Source organism: Lycium ferocissimum, chromosome 7, assembly GCF_029784015.1.
Source record: "Lycium ferocissimum isolate CSIRO_LF1 chromosome 7, AGI_CSIRO_Lferr_CH_V1, whole genome shotgun sequence".
Taxonomy (NCBI): Eukaryota; Viridiplantae; Streptophyta; class Magnoliopsida; order Solanales; family Solanaceae; genus Lycium; species Lycium ferocissimum.
The window spans coordinates 30288766-30305510 of record NC_081348.1 but is presented as its reverse complement, the minus strand read 5'-3'; the positions used below and the strand labels follow the sequence as shown (position 1 = coordinate 30305510).

Here is a 16745-nt window from a genome sequence, read left to right as displayed (position 1 = left end):
TTGCATGTTGGGAAAGGAAAACATGGAAGAAAAGAATAAAGGGACAGGGATATTAAGAAGACGGAAATGAAAATATCTTGTAATTTCTTCAATAATTTATATCACCATACAAGATTTGTGGAGTCAACGATAACGCTTCTACTCTACTCCACCCTAACAACACATAGTAACTTTTAATGTGCCTAATTCTACCTAACATACTTTAGAAATTTATTGGTTACAAAAACTATCGTTTTCTTGAACTGAAGAAAACGAAATATAAAAAGCAATGAAGACAATTTTTTAGAAACTCAAAATTATTTATAAATATTAGTATACTCCTAAATATCTTTTAGGTTGCAACAATGGATACTGACAGCATTTTTACTTGTTTGTTGGGATAGTTTTAAAATTGCAAATTGGGGTAAACTAAAGAAGAGAGATAAGAAAAGGAAAAGATTGCAAGTTGGATTGGGAAGGAATCGACTTCAAAGTCCTTTCAATTTGGTCAACTGGTCCTTAACATGGGCTTGTCCAATTAGCTTAGTCGTACACTAGTGTACGTTGGCCACCTAAATAAATAATAGAGTAAAACACCTAAACACGCTTATAATCTCACTCAATTTTAGATACACCCTCCATATTTTTAAATCAAACACTTGACACCTTTATATTATAAAAATCTTACACATCCTTATTTTCTCCTTATAATAGCTCATATATAGACAAAGTTACCCCTATCTCGCTTCTCTTTCTCTCCTTTCAGAACAATTTCCTTTATCAGACTTTGTCCTCATAAAATACATAGATTTGAACTCTCTCCTCTGCTATTACAAGCTATCGTTTAAAGAGGTTGCACAAAAAAATACGAATTTGTTGGAAATGAGATTTGTCTCGGAAAAAGAATGAAGAAGTTCAAGTTATACGTCTCTACATTTAAATTTCAGAGTGACCTGAATATTAATATAAAAACTTACACATTCAGAAACTATACATAAATTCTGTAAGACACATTCTTTTTACTATAAAATACATGTTAAAAATTATAATATAAATCCACAATTAAAAAAATACGATTTTATTTTCTCTATATATAAACAGTTCCATTTTTATTCCTTTTCAAAGAGTAGTGTTATTTCTATATATCGAGATTAATTAGTTGCGAGGAAAAATATTTCCCTTCTAAGAGAGGCTTGTTTGTTATGTCGATGTCAGATAGCTGGACATCATCTACCATTATGGAGTTTAGGGTTTAGATGGGAATGGGGATAAGGGCAATATTGCCCATAAATTAACTCTTATGTGAAACAACTAAGAATGTGTGGGATTTTCATAGTGTAGGAGTGTGCTAAGTGTTTGATTTAGAAATAAAGGAGATGTACCTAAAGTTGAGTGATATTACACGGGTGTTTAACCTAAAATTGAGTGATATTGCTTTTGGTATTTGTTACCATCTGTTGTTTGTTGTATTCAATTATCGCACCATTTCGCTGTTGTTATTATATAATATTCTTCTGAATGCTTTGTACTACTTTCATTATTAGTTGTCATGTTTACTTCATTGTCATATTTTCTTTTCATTATTATTTTGATTTACTGCACTTAAACTGGGGGTCTTATGGAAATAACCTTTCTACCTTTAGGTAAGGGTAAAGTCTGCCTACACTGTATCCTCCTATAACCTATTTACGAGATTGCAATGTGTATATTATTGTTGTATGACTGCTATGAATTGGGACTTGGTGTGGTCCTTTAAACTCTTGTCAGAACTAGTCTTCATTTCGACTAGAGGTATTTCAGAAGCAATAATCTTTGGACCACTTGCGTAATGCTGGTGAATTTTTGTTTTATATGAGTATTTCTTTTCAATTCATATTATTTGCTTTCATAATCTTTATTTATTCTTTAATAAATATATTTAATCACTTTAATTATAAGAGTATTTTGTCTAAATGACTCAATTAATATTATATAGAAAAAAGTCCTGAACTTTTAGCAAAATAATCGTTAGCTCTGAACTCTTAAAACAACGATTTAAAGGGTAATTTCCTGGTCCCAAATCTATCTCTGCATGGACATAATGCAAACAGACTGACAATTCTGAATTACAACAAAAGAATAAAAAAGTGGATTACTCCACCCAAGCTCTAATCTAGATTCCTAATAAATTTCTTTGTTAAGTATGAGTAATTGTTTGCTTTATTGGTTGCCGAAAGGTTCCAACTGTGCATGTAGACAAAGAAGAGGTCTGCTCTCCCACGAATATTCTTATTCCTTTCGTGTTAGTGGCCAATGGGTGGCCAATTTTGACAATTATTACGGTGCAACTCCCCATGATCCTTTTGCTATTTTATACAATGCATAACATCCAACTGGATCCCATGTTTTCTATTACTCCCACCGTTTCAATTTGTTTTTCTAGTTTCGATTTAGCACCGAGTTTAAGAAAGTAGTAATTTTTATTTTTAAATTGTATGGTCTTAAATTTCCCCAGACCCCACATGGTGGGATTATACTGGGCTTGTTGTTGTTGGTCTTAAATTAAAAATATGTAGAATGTACCAAAAAAAAAATTAATCTTGTGCTCTTAAACATATCACGTGAAAAGTTGTAATAAAAGAGTTTCCGAAAAAAACATTCTTTAATGGACTTAAAAAAAAAAATAAGACAAATAAATTAAAACAGAGTGAATACCAACAAAAGAAAAAAAACTGGATCCCATATCTTGATTTTTGGGGACTGAAATGTATCCAAATTAAGGGTTTCAATGAACTAAGCTCCCGTTTGGAAAAGATTTTTTAAAACTTTTTTTTTGTCAACTTTTTCTTTTGAAAACATTGTTTGTTCATGGAACTTGATCAGTTTTTGAAACATTTTTAAAGAAAAATTTTCAAGTTCCAAAAACTAGTATGGGATAATTTTTTGGTGAACTTTTTTTCCTTTCACTCATAAAACTTCGAACTTTTTTCTAAATTGAATGCATGTTTAAATACAACTTTAACTTATTTCAAGTAAAATGCATCTTCAACACAACTTTAACTTTGAAAAACTATTTTAAAACACAATTTCAAAAACTTTTGTTTTTAAAATTTCAACCAAGTCTATGTCCAACACTAGCTAATATTCAAGTTGATATTTCAAATGCAAAATTTATCATGTTGAGCCAAATATGTATGAAGCGTATAACGTATGGCTATGAATTTGGAAACTCAATCTCCTTGGTCCTTACTATTCAAACATGACTATTTTCAAATTGATTGTAGATTATCAAAATAATTTATGTATAAAAAATGGGTCGTGAACACACACCCGACTAAACATTATTTAACAACAGGTCGATGGTAGACTGGAGCGAAGATCAAGTCTTGGTTTAATCCCTTTAAGGTAGGGATGGCAACCCAACTAAATGCACTTCCCTTTTATTTATTTTTTAATTTTATTTAAAATGGTGAACCATCCTCATAAAATCTTGGATTCGCCTCTGGATATTGTTAAAGATATTGATTGCTAAAAGGTTCAAATTAAAATCACAAATACAAGATCAGATGGACAAACACAAAGAAAGAAAATAACAAAATGACATGTACTATCTTTTATATATTTTCAGAGTTACTGATTTGATTTTGATTTAAAACTCAGGGGCAGCCGTAGTAGCATATACAGTAAAGAGTTTGACGTTAGCTGTGAGTCTGTGACCAATAGGCCAAATTAAAATTTATGATTCTATCACTCAGCCCAGAAAGTGCTTTCATGCCTAAACATTTTGCCAATAAGGTGATTTATATCTAGTGACTATTGCTTAACAAAATACTGGTGCACTAGGATGACAAACAATTGTGGTTAAGCTTTTAGGTATTAAAAACCCCTATTGGAGATTATTAGTTCGAGAGTTTAATTTATAACACTAATACAGCATAATTTTTTTAACAATATCATGCCACCGTAATGATAACTAGAGGTAATCGATGATAAAAAATGTGAAATTAGTAACTTAAAAAAGAACACAAATTATCATAAAATGATATTTTACGAACCTTTTTAACATTTTTATATTTGAAATCTTTTACTATGTTTTGTGGGAGAGCAATTTTTTATTAAATTATACCGGGCTGTCTGATAAAAAAAAAAGGGATATTTTTTCGAGTCAAAAGAAAATATAGATCCGATGATGACGAAACAAATAGAGTACAAAAGTATAACATCACCTGCGAAAGAGGTTAACCGCAATAGCAAATATAACAAGTTTTCTGCTGCAAATTCACGCAACTGCAACTACATAGTTTTCCCATTTGAATAATTCAAGAAGCCAAAGTCTAATGAAAGTGGGGTCCTTGAAGAGAATCAATGATTAATGAGTACTTGCATCTCTCCAATAAACAAATAGGGAACAGAAAAGGAATCGACACAGCATATTCGGTGAACGGAGCGATATACGACACAATGATGCATGTACACTAAACTTCGTTAATTTACAAAAACAACATACCCATATGATCCCACGAGGGGTTAAGAAGGGTAACACTCACCCATGCTCAACCAACCAACTGAACCACCTTGCGGGCGACTACACCTTTACCTTTATAACCAAGCTTCGTTCATTTATCAATGATTAAATAATACATAAATTCAAATAACTATATATCACGATAAATTATACCACTAGTTAAATAATACATAAAACTACACAGATATTCATTGAGGTAATGTAGTATATAGTACATATGTGGATTTAAAAAATTCCATCACCAAAGCCATATCTCTACACAAAATCCTCCGTCACACAATTTGCTCCTTAGATTCGTATTCGACTACCACTTGCAAAAGAGAATTCTTTTCCCTTCGTTCATAACTAAGATAGCTGGACTAAAAAGACCTTCCAACACATAGATAAAGATTTAATAGGCAAAATTGATATTGATAATCAAACAGAACTTTCAACTCAACAAGGGTCATTTGCTGTCCCACATAATAAAATTATAAAACGAAGAAAACAGTACAAGTACGACAAGTACCCAAAGTTCAGAACAAACTGACATAAATAAGCAAGAAAGGACCAGAAACTAAAACTAGATGAAACATCTCCAATTTAAAACTTCTAGCTCTGAAGCACTCCACCAGACATCTAGCACTTGACCTCCTTCAAGCCAGGTGCAAGGTACAAAAAGGTAGGATCAGTTGCACCATCCTTGTAGTAAGCGAACACCAGGGAACTGTCATCATGCATGCTCTCACCAACAAAGCTGTCAGCACAAACACTTAGTATAAGGTTCTAGTAGTTCAAGGTGCAAAGTATGTGAGCGCGAAAACAAAAAGCATTCAACTTCAGTAAGAATTAGCTTAGACAATGCCATAAACCGATAGAGAGTGAAAATAGACATACAATTGAAGGTCCTTGAGCTTTGACATGAGGAACTTAGTTGCTGCTTCAATATTCTTCTTAAATGTCTCTTGTGCTTCTCCTTCTAGCTTGGGTGTCAAGTTCTTGATGTATCTCTTCATGTATGTAACAAACTGCTTCTTGTCAAAAGAAGGTTGCTCCTGCAAATAGGCAAATCACTTCTTATTCACACATAATTAACAGGCTATTAATGTCGATTGAAGCTTCCATAACTATGTATACAAACCTGAAGTCTAAAAGTGTCAACAATATCAACAACTTTGACAGCTTGATCATCCACACCTTCATCTGCATCTGCACCCTCAGCAGAAGGATTTGCCCCAATGTCTACATCAACAGCACCTTGAACAACCCACTGTAATGTAACAGACACACCAAATTATTCCTCTTTAATTAGAATAGATATTCCACAAAAATATGGTTGCTAACATATGGAAATATTTGGGGGCAATAATTAACTGGAGACCCTACCTTGCCTTGAACCTCCCAAAGACATCCATTCTCAAGCTCTTTGTAGGGAAATGAGTCTGAGAGAAGCTCATCACCTGCAATAATTTTTTCAGACTCCAGGTTTCAATAACAGCAACATATCATGAAGGGGCCAAAAAATGAAAGAAAAAAATATTCGCACAAGCAGAATGTGCTTTTAAAGTTCGTATAACTGCAAAAAGCAAACATGATTAGAGAATCCAAATTGTGGAGACAAATAGGAAGCTGCAGTAGCATCGGCACCATAAAAGTTCACATTTTTTATTTAGGAACCAGCCTCAATTGTAGCTTATTGTTCAGCTGATACAATAGTTTTTTATACTACAAGAAACCCACATTGAGTGCCGAAAAGCAAGGTAAAACTCGATACTTTTTCCAAAACCACTGTTAAAACACTCTAAAAATAGGGAACTCGTGCATACCAAGCAACTAGATCAACTCCGAGGTGCACCTAACAAACAAGTGAATGAATAGAGCTAACCAAAAAAAGCCTGTGTACTACTCTCTTTTTTCTTTATGATAACCATAGCCCAGATAAACTTTAAGATGTTTAATTGATCTTGATTACTAGAATCCACCGCTTTCACAAAAAGAATTTGCAGATCTATGGGCTTGCGCAAAAAACACATCTTTTTATGGGTGTTACATAAAATTGCTCAAAATTGTATTATAAACAGATACATAGAACTAGGATTTCCTAAATTAAATCGGCTAGATGCAACCAACATCGGATCAAAAACACTCCTATATGGCTCTCAAATTCAGGACCACATCATATAAAAAAAAAAAAAGCAAGGTAAAAAACTTAGGGGATCAAATCCTCCAAGATAGTGTTGAAAAGTAAAATCCAGATCAGATCCAGTTCGTTAATTCCCCAACAAAATAAACATGTAAATTTTTAAGGCCAAATTAGATCGGGAATCATTCAAATTAAGAACAAAAGCCAGTTGCTTTTTCTTTCCCTTTAATTTAAAAAGAAAGAACCTTAATAACCTTACAGACCCTATGTCGGTAACAGCAGTCAAATCAACCAGATCTTACTGACATCAAAGAAACAGAAATTCATACAAAATTCGATTATGATAGAACAATAGCTGACCCATCAACAAGCCAATAGAGTCACCACAGATTGCTAAAACACTATTCAAGATTACAATTTTCCACCAAAAATTTAACACAAACCATAACCAAGAGAGAGGCTGAATACACATAAAACCGGGCCTTATAACAAAGTAAATAAATTAACCACAGACGATAAAATATTATTAGGATGAAAACGAGAAAAAGTACCGGTGAGAAGATCTTGATAAACCAACATGATGGAAGAGTAGCCTTTTTTGCTTTCTCTCTCTAAAATTGAGGATGATAAGAAGAAGAAGAGAGAGGAAGAAAAAAGCGGTCTAGCGAAGGCTCGAGAGGGAGGATTTAGGGTGGTGCACGAGTATTTATAGCTGAAACTCAGTGGGGATTGGGAATTGACCAAAATAAACCGACTTAATCCAGAATTTACCGTATTTGTCTAAACCCAATTTGAGTCGGGTTGTGACTTGTGAGCCGTCCGTACCTTTCTTTTTTTTAAAAAAAAAAAAAAAAAATCTCATTCGATGTCCGGTACCTATTGAAAATCTTACCGAAAATATTCGATCACTAACACTTTAACGAATTCATAAACACTGAGATATCAATTAAGGCATTAATCGTCTTAAGGATATCTCACCCGATATGGGTGTATCCCAGAATTCAACAAGCTCTTCTAGTATAAAATTAGGAGTCAGAATCTAACAAAGATCAACAAAACAGAAAACCCAACAGACTATAATATTAAAAGAAATATGTATGTCTCTTAGTATAGCTTTTTTCTCCACAATTAAAGTACACAAAGGAGTATCTATATATGTAGGGAAATTAGTGACCAAATGCTTAACATCAACGTTCCTATAGTAAATTGTAATAACAACCATCGATGGCTATTTAAAGACCAAATAGAAATGGTCAAAAACGTTTTGGCAACTGCCACTTTCCCATTAAGAAAAATCATTAAGGCTAATAAAAATAGTATCAATCCTTTAGTTTCAAATGTTAACGTTAGTACCATTTTAAATCATAATTAATAGTAGTATATTATCTTGTTGAGATAAATAATTTTTTTTTTAACGATCCCCCACATATTTCAAAAAGATTGTCAAGGAATAAAATGAAACAGGGAGTTTTGCTGGGTTTTTCACATATGAGTACAATTAGGGGTGGCCATGGTATGGTAGATACCGATTACCATACTAAAATTAAAATTTTTTATACCGCGGTTTCGGTATTATGGTATTTGGTACGGTATTTGATATGCATTTTTAAAAAGTTTGGTATTCGGTTTTCATAAAGGAAATACCGAATACCATACCGAAGTATATAATTACACATACAATTAATATATCTTAGTATTATAATACTACCAAATATATAAACTAGTAATATTAGAAAACTAATTGTTTAAACGTTGGAACTTTGACTACTCTAGCTTGATTTAAATGTCTTTTTTGTGTAATTGATTTACGAAGGATTTGCTTGTACTTTCTTTTGAATATTTTTACATGTGTAAGGTGTTTAGTACATAATAATTGAGACGCTTTCAAATGCTAAGTCATAATTCTCCACAATATGAGTATATGTAAGTCTAAATCGACAAAACTACGCAGATGAACGTTCACAAATGCATCAGTAAAATATCGAAATCGAACTTTAAAATACCGAAACATACCGAATTAATTTGATACGGTAATGGTATAGTATTATAACAACAACAACAACAACATTAATAATATAGACCGTTATAACTCTTATCGTTCAGAATTTTGTGCGCCTAAATTAATAAAACTTCTTCCATTCTTGTCAAGCCACGTTATTAAAGTTGACATTATATTAGTAGTAGTTGATTATTTAAATCTTTGTATTTTAGTTTTTAAGATTTTATTTGAAATGATCCAGTCACGAAACCCATACAACCTATTTTACTGATAATAACATAGGGTCAAAGACATCCAACGCCTATCAATAGAAGTTTACTTCACCTATTTGGCAAAGAGAGACGGAGAGGAACTTAGAGCTCAGCAAATTAAGCTTTGAGCGTAATCATAAATTCTTTTATAAGATTTCAAGAAATTTTGCATGGAATCTTTCAAGTAGAAGAGGAGAAGCTCCAATCGGAATAAATATTGGATCTATTCTGGGAGCATTTACCTTCTCTAGAATCTGAAGCTGTAGCTAATATAATGCAGGAGATAAACCACATTTGTAATTTGAAAGAGAGGAAGAAGGCCCTCATTCATAAATGAAGAAAACTAGTTGCGCTGTCTCCATTAGCTTCTGATTCCCAGATAGAATAGAAGAGAAGAGTTAATCAACTTGTTTCAGTTTTAGAAGGTTAAGTGTGTGGCGCAAAGTAATGTGTTTTAATTTAGATTTAGAGTATTCTTAGTCTTTTCAAGTGGAGATCTACTTTGAAGCTTATTGGAGGTACACTCATATCTTTGATAGATATCTTTGTTTTTTTTTTTTTTTTGAAACTTCGAAAACTGCAATGCTACCCATCTGTAGAAAAACCCCACTATGGAATAAGCGCAAACCCCATTGGATGAGATGAATCACATCAGCAGTTTCCGCTGATGCGCGATCTTGCATTGGGTTCAAACCCACGACCTCCCTCGGGGAGGCCTCCCCTCAAACCAACTCAGCCACACCTTTGATTTTATTTATCATGTTCGCATGCACGACAAAAACTCTTAGTTGAAAATATTGACTAATGTCAATACAATAATAAAGACCTTTTCATATAAATGAGCTTAAGTTGTTAATCTTCATTGTTCTCTTTCTATAGTGGTCCAACCATTCAGGTGTATGGCCATCGAGAGCTTTCTCACCTTGACTTGCTTTCTTTTGCTTGCTGGCTAAGAGTTTCTATTTTGTGCGCGATGGAGAATTAATAGCGGTCAATAGAACTGAGCGGTCTGAGCACGAAAAAGGGGAGCTAATAAATCAGCCTCTTAGAAAAGTACATGTCCCGGATCTAGAGATTTTGACCCTGTAATGCTAGTGACCATGCTAAATATTCCCAATATTAGATGGAGCAATAAGAGGTTAACTTCCTCCCATTTACAGTTTCTGCAAATGTATTGCTGGCTATCAAGCAAACCCTAGCTTATTGGTCTCGAGTTCCAGCAAGGACTCCTTCCAATATTTTCATGCACACCAATGAGGCTCACAAATTGAAACCTTATCCGATAGACATTCAACAGATGCACTATCAAGAGTACTACAAACAACAAATGCTCAAGAACTGCTGCTGGTAACCTACAAGGTTGGAGTTGCACCAAAGTCATCACCAATCACGCGCACTTGGAAGATCGAATAAAGGATCTTACTTGGGTAACTCTTATCCAAAGCTAAAGATAAAATTCCAATATAACAAATCTTAATTACCAATATAGCTCAAAGGCTATTCTAGGTCATTAAGTTATAACAAGTATACGTCACAACAAATACCCAAGGTTCAGAAGAAACTGACAGAGAAAACAAAAAGGACGAGAAATTAAAACTACATGAAACATAATTCTCCAATACAAAACTTCTAGCTGAAGCACTCCACTGGACATCTAGCACTTAACCTCCTTCAAGCCAGGCGCAACGTACAAAAAGGTAGGATCAGTTGCACCATCCTTGTAGTAAGCGAACACCAGGGAACTGTCATCATGCATGCTCTCACCAACAAAGCTGCCAGCACAAACACTTAGTATAAGGTTCTAGTAGTTCAAGATGTGAAAGTGAAAACTAAAAACATTCCACTTCAGTAAGAATTAGCTTAGACAATGTGATAAACTGATAAAGAGTGAAAATAGACATACAATTGAAGGTCCTTGAGCTTTGACATGAGGAACTTAGTTGCCGATTCAATGTTCTTTTTGAATGTTTCTTGTGCTTCTCCTTCTAGCTTGGGTGTCAGGTTCTTGATATATCTCTTCATGTATGTAACAAATTGCTTCTTGTCAAAAGAAGGTTGCTCCTGCAAATAGCAAAAAACACTTCTTATTCACATATAATTAAGAGGAATATTAAAAATGCTGAAAGTTCCTTAAAAAGGTATACAAACCTGCAGTCTAAAAGTGTCAACAATATCGACAACCTTGACAGCTTGATCATCCACACCTTCATCTGCATCTGCACCCTCAGCAGAAGGATTTGCCCCAATGTCAACATCAACAGCTCCTTGAACAACCCACTGTAATGTAACAGACACACCACATTATTCCTTTTTGCTTGGATTAGATGGTCCACAAAAAATAAGTTTGCTAACATATGGAAATTTTGGGGCAATAATTAACTGGAGACTCTACCTTGCCCTGAACCTCCCAAAGACATCCATTCTCAAGCTCTTTATAGGGAAATGAGTCTGAGAGAAGCTCATCACCTGCAATATTTTTTATGAAGTGTTTTAAATTTCAAGAACAGCAAAATACCATGAAGGGGACGGGACACAAACAAAAATAAAAATTCCTACAAGCTGAATGTCCTTTTAAAGTACGTATAACAGCAAAAAAACATACATGCTCAAAAATTCAAATTGCAGAAACAAATAGGAAGCCGCAGTTGGTTCAGCACCATAAAAATGTAACGATATTTTCCAATATTTAAAAAGCAGGTGAAAGATATTCACCAGTCCACAGAGAGGTAGCTATTTTTTGTTTTATTACAATTCCAGCTAAACATCTCATTCCTCCACGTGCCTTATTTTGTGCTAAAATTCCTATGATACTGAGTATAATTGTTAGCTTATCTAGACAGAAGGGTTCAGCCGACATAATAGTTCACTCTATTATATACAACAAACCCCATTGAGCGCACAAAAGCAAAGTAAAACATCAAGCATGTGCACAAAACTACAAATACTTGAATAGCTAACCAAAAGAAACGTGTAAGAACAAAGCTTAAACCAAAACAAAAACCTGTGTACTCTAGTTTCCTTTATAATTACTGTCACCCTTATAAACTTCAAGATGTATAATTGATCTTGGAAACCCAGATCTTTGGGGTTTGCAAAGCACATCTTTTTATGTTTGTTGCATAATTTTGCACTAAACAGATATATACTACAAGTCTAGCAAAAATAGAAGCAACCAAGATCAAGACTTTATGGATCCAAGTCACTCTTATATGGCTCTAAAATTCACATAAAAGAAAGCAAGGTCGAAACTTTGGGGATAAAATCCTTCAAGATGGTGTTAAATATAAGATCCAGAATAGATCTAATTCCTTCGTTCCCAAACACACACACACAAAAAAAAAAAAAAAGAGGGGCAGTACCCCTTAATAGCTTTGGGCCGTGGGCAGACCACATAGCCATTAAAACCATTCAAATCAACCAGATCTTATTGACATCAAGGAAACATAAATTAATAACAAGTTTCCATTAGCGTTAAAACAAAAGCTGACTCATCAACAACAGATACAAGCCTTCGAAATTACAATCCTCTACCAAAAATTTTGGCACAACATAACCAAGAGATTGGCCCAGCAAAAAAAGGAGCATAACAAATTAACGAAATCAGAAACAAGGCAATATTAGGATGAAAAGTACCGGAAATAAGATCTTGATAAACCAACATGGTGGAAAAGTAGCCTTTTTTGCTTTCTCTCTCTAAAATTAAGGATGATAAGAAGAAGAGAGAGGAAAAAAAAGTGTAGGCTCGAGAAGGGAGGGTTTGGGATGGTATACAAAAGGTCTTTATAGCTTGGAGAATTCCACGGGATTGCGCCAGGGGCTCTAGGGTAAGGCAAGGCCCCCAAATATTAAGGCCCAAAATGTATCAAGTACTGTGTTATATTAGTTCGTCCGTGCCAATTTAAGTATTTTATTTTGATTGAGAATGAAATTAAAGAAAATAAGACATATTTTTAAATCTTGCGCGGACTTAAATTTGTCACGTATAATTTTCGAATTAAAAAATTTACTAAATATAAACAAAGATACTATTTTTGAAACAGATTAAAAAAAAGAAGGTAAGACACTTAAATTGAAACAGAGCGAGTGTCTAAAAATCATTTTCTCCCTCAACTTTACTTTAAAAATCAAACTCCCTCCTAAATTATGAACAATAGACATTCTCCCCTCTTTATCATATGTGATGTCTATTTTATCCTTGACATTTTCATTCCTTCATCTATGTAAACCTTTTTATATTATATATAATATTTTTTTTAACGTAGCTATTTATAAATTTTTATTTAAATTCATTAATATTATATATTTAGAATAATTTTTTTATGAATTTATAGTAACATTATTTTTTGCGATTGATATTTTAATATTAAATACATTAAGTATGTATATATGTATGTACATGCATGTGTATGCGTATATTTAAGTTTCATTCTCTCTTATACACTATTGTCTTTATAGATAAACGAGTTTTAGTTGTCATTAACGAAATATTTTTAAATTATAATTTAAGATTCATTTACGATATAAATAGACATTCTTCTAATAATTTTGTTATAAAATATACCTCTATTTTATTAATTATTTTTGCATTACATGCATTGTAATATATTTATAAAGTTATTATTACCTATTATTTTCACATGTATAAATAGATATTAGAGTTTTGATTATTATTAACAAATAAATTTTTTAATTCTTCTCATTATTTCGTTTTAGAACGAAATTAACTTATACTCAATTAGTATTTCTCACATTTCTTTTTCCGGCTCGAAAATAATGTTTATTTTTTCTATAAGAAATTCTTTAAATAGATTAAAGAAAATAAAAATATTATGATTTTAAAGAAGTAAAAAAAAAAAGATGAGTTGATTATGTAAGGGTAAAATAGGCATTTAAAAAAATCAGTTATGATAATGGGGGAAGAATGTCTATTGTTCAAAGTTGAGGGGGGAGTGTGATTTTTAAAGCAAAGTTATGGTGTGTATATATATATATATATATATATATATATATATTACATTAACAAAAGATTTCAAATTTAAAAGAAAACTATTAGAGGTAGATTGAGTGAGTTAATACTGATAAATTTTTTCTTTCATTAAATTAAACAATATAATTATCCTATCATTAATTCCATTTTTTTTCCTTCCTTTATGTGTAATCTTTTTTCATGTTTCTCGTGGTTTTACTTTTTAATTTTAACTTAGATTCTTTAACTTAGGTATCCCTTGTTGTCAGATTTGATTGATCTATACATCAAAAAGTAAATTCTTTTGTGTTTCATCTTTTTAACTAAGGAATTTCTAAAGTGTGTCTCGAGGTTCAAAACTCGATGAATATGGACTCACTCTTTTACCATTTTAACTTAATACCTTATCATATTTATGCAAAGGGGGAATTTAATACCATGACATGAGCATAACTCATGCATCAAAGCCATGTAGGGTTTTTTTTTTCTTTTCTTTTCTCATTCTTATATGAATTATAAGAAAGAAACTTAAGGGTCTTTTGATATATTTTGATTTTAGGCCGCCAATTCCGTAGAGACCACTGCATGAACTTACGGTTCAACCACCTTCATTCACAATAATTGAATGATACATTCATTGTCTTTAATGTCTTGTCATTGTTGTCTTACCTTAATTGAGACTGAATAAAATTTGATTGAGAATGTCATGGGTGGAGGCCATGGGAGAGTATTACTAAAGCTTTGAGTTAGGCCCTCAAAGTTTTGAGGCCCCAAAAGATTTTTAATAGTAAATTTTCTGATTTTATTTTAGTTTAGACAATATTAAAATTTGCAAAAAAAATTAGCTAAGTACAAGAAATTGTAAAAAAGAAAGAAAGAAAAGAAAAACTGTCTGCTAAGATCAGTAAATATATTTTAGCACTTTAAATTAAACTACTTAAATCCTAATATTAGTAAATAGAGTCTTTTACAACCCTATCAAAGATAGTATATTATAAAACCAAGGGCTTTTGTAGTCCTCACAAAAATTTCTAAATTAATGTTAAACTTTTCAATTAATTACTTCTAGGTCCTAATGTTATTTTTTAAAGTCAATTTTACTTTTTTTATTTTTTAATTATTTTATTGCATAGGGGTAGGGGAAGGGAAAATGCGGGAGGGGATTACAACGTGGGGATTCGAACCCTCACCAATAAGGTGAAAGTTCAGGTAGCCAACCAACTGAGCTACTAGATCCCTACGTCAACTTTATTTTTTGTTCTTATGGTCTACTTTTTAAAAGTTGTCGAACACCTACCTTATTTCTTCTTTCACTTTCTTCTATTCATCTTATCTATTATTCTAAAAAAAACAATCATTTGTTCTCTAGATATTCTTGCTTCTTGTCGCTCTCTCCTTTTTTCCTTTTTCATTTGTTTCATATTATCCTCCAACTTTTTTTTCCTCCTGTTATTGGTTCGTTGGTTGTAGATTCTTACATGAAAGCATTTCTTTTACTTTATACTTGCATCATTGAATTTGAGAATTTCTGAAATTTTGTTTACTTACATGTAGGCATTTTTGTTACATTATATTTATACTTTACCGAGCTCATGTGTTTGAAAAAAATTGTACTAAAATGATTTTCAGGTATAATTTTAGAAATTATTTAGTCTAAAACTAAGGTTAAAAATCACATTTAACCAGTATAAACCCTTAACACAAAATAATAAGTGCATAATTTAATAAGTATCAAAACATATTTATTTTTATCTACAAATAAAATCACACGCTTATAAATTCACAAAAATATGAAAATATTTTTTGATTTATGATTTTTGCAAGTTTTAATTATCCTACTTTATCATCTTAGCTTAGGATATCGAATCACTTGTGCCCCTTTGAGATTTGCTAATTTTTCTACTGAACTTTGTTCCTCATAAATAAAGTTTTCTTTAAAAATCATCTAATTGTGTGATGAAGAAACTTTAATAATTATAAAACTTATTAATAAAATATTATTAACCTGCAACAACAACAACAACAACAACAACAAGAAGCCCAGTATAGTCCCGCACCCATGAATGTCCGTGGAGGGTAGAGTGTACGTGGAGACCTAACCCCGCCTTAAAAGGTAGGGCGATTGTTTTCGAAAGACCTCGGCTCAAGAGAGGAGAAGAGAGGAAGACAAGAGGAAAACAAGACAAAAGGTCGAGATAGGGGCGCATATCGAAAACAATATGATAACACGAATACCAAAAGCGAAGGAAAATCGTAGAACAATCTGGGAAGAAAGGAGTATTAACTACTATAGATAAATAAAATAATCAAAGTACAACGGCCCAACAAATATAAGCAGCAATCACATGCATAAAACCAAAGTTAATAAACAAATGAGGCGAAACCAACTACTATGATGAAAGGGTAAGCCACCTAGCCTTCTATCTAATCCGAGTCCTCCACAACTTCCTATCTAAGGTCATTTCCTCGGTGGCTGATAAGCTGTCATCCTGTCTAATCACCTCTCCCCAATACTTCTTGACCTCCTTTCCTCTCCCGGAAAACCATCCATAGCCAACCTCTCACACCTCCGGGCCGATCTCTCTCACTCCTTCTTCACATGCCCAAACCATCTCAAACCTCGCTTCCCCGCATCTTGTCCTCCACCGATGTCACTCCCACCTTGTCTCGGATATCTTCATTCCCTAATTTATCTCTCTGAGTGTGTCCACATCCACGCCGAAGATTCGCATTTCCGCGACTTTCATCTTGAATGTGGCATTTCTTGACCAACACTCCGCTCCGTACAATAAAGTCGGTCTAACTACCACTTTGTAGAACTTGCCTAAGTTTTGGAGGCATTTTCTTATCACACAAAGACTCCGGGATAGCGAGTCTCCATTTCATCCACCCCGCACCAATACTATGTGAAACATCGTCGTCGA

At 32.9% G+C, this 16745-nt stretch overlaps 2 protein-coding genes across 2 annotated transcripts; both read right to left on the bottom strand.

Moving 5' to 3' along the window:
* Positions 1-4867: 4867 nt before the first annotated feature.
* On the bottom strand, positions 4868-7311 carry LOC132064290 (translationally-controlled tumor protein homolog). The gene is made up of 5 exons (XM_059457227.1): positions 7157-7311; positions 5849-5922; positions 5604-5732; positions 5360-5517; positions 4868-5219 (listed from the first exon to the last, which is right to left on the bottom strand). Exons 1-5 carry the CDS (start codon positions 7182-7184, stop codon positions 5102-5104), a joined length of 507 nt encoding a protein of 168 aa, XP_059313210.1. The 5' UTR covers positions 7185-7311; the 3' UTR covers positions 4868-5101.
* A 2978-nt stretch (positions 7312-10289) lies between these two features.
* LOC132064291 (translationally-controlled tumor protein homolog) lies at positions 10290-12641 on the bottom strand. Its single transcript, XM_059457229.1, has 5 exons — positions 12489-12641; positions 11248-11321; positions 11004-11132; positions 10759-10916; positions 10290-10627 (listed from the first exon to the last, which is right to left on the bottom strand). The coding sequence occupies exons 1-5, from the start codon at positions 12514-12516 to the stop codon at positions 10510-10512; spliced, it is 507 nt and encodes a 168-aa protein (XP_059313212.1). The 5' UTR covers positions 12517-12641; the 3' UTR covers positions 10290-10509.
* Between the last annotated feature and the right edge of the window lie 4104 nt (positions 12642-16745).

Bases quoted from the DNA above. Each gene is read 5' to 3' on its own strand.
- LOC132064290 (XM_059457227.1), bottom strand. From the start codon at position 7,184: ATGTTGGTTTATCAAGATCTTCTCACCG. The intron at 5,923-7,156 runs GTACTTTTTCTC...AAATTATTGCAG, and splicing joins TTATCAAGATCTTCTCACCG to GTGATGAGCTTCTCTCAGAC. The intron at 5,518-5,603 runs GTTTGTATACAT...GCCTATTTGCAG, and splicing joins TTGACACTTTTAGACTTCAG to GAGCAACCTTCTTTTGACAA.
- LOC132064291 (XM_059457229.1), bottom strand. From the start codon at position 12,516: ATGTTGGTTTATCAAGATCTTATTTCCG. The intron at 11,322-12,488 runs GTACTTTTCATC...AAAATATTGCAG, and splicing joins TTATCAAGATCTTATTTCCG to GTGATGAGCTTCTCTCAGAC. The intron at 10,917-11,003 runs GTTTGTATACCT...TGCTATTTGCAG, and splicing joins TTGACACTTTTAGACTGCAG to GAGCAACCTTCTTTTGACAA.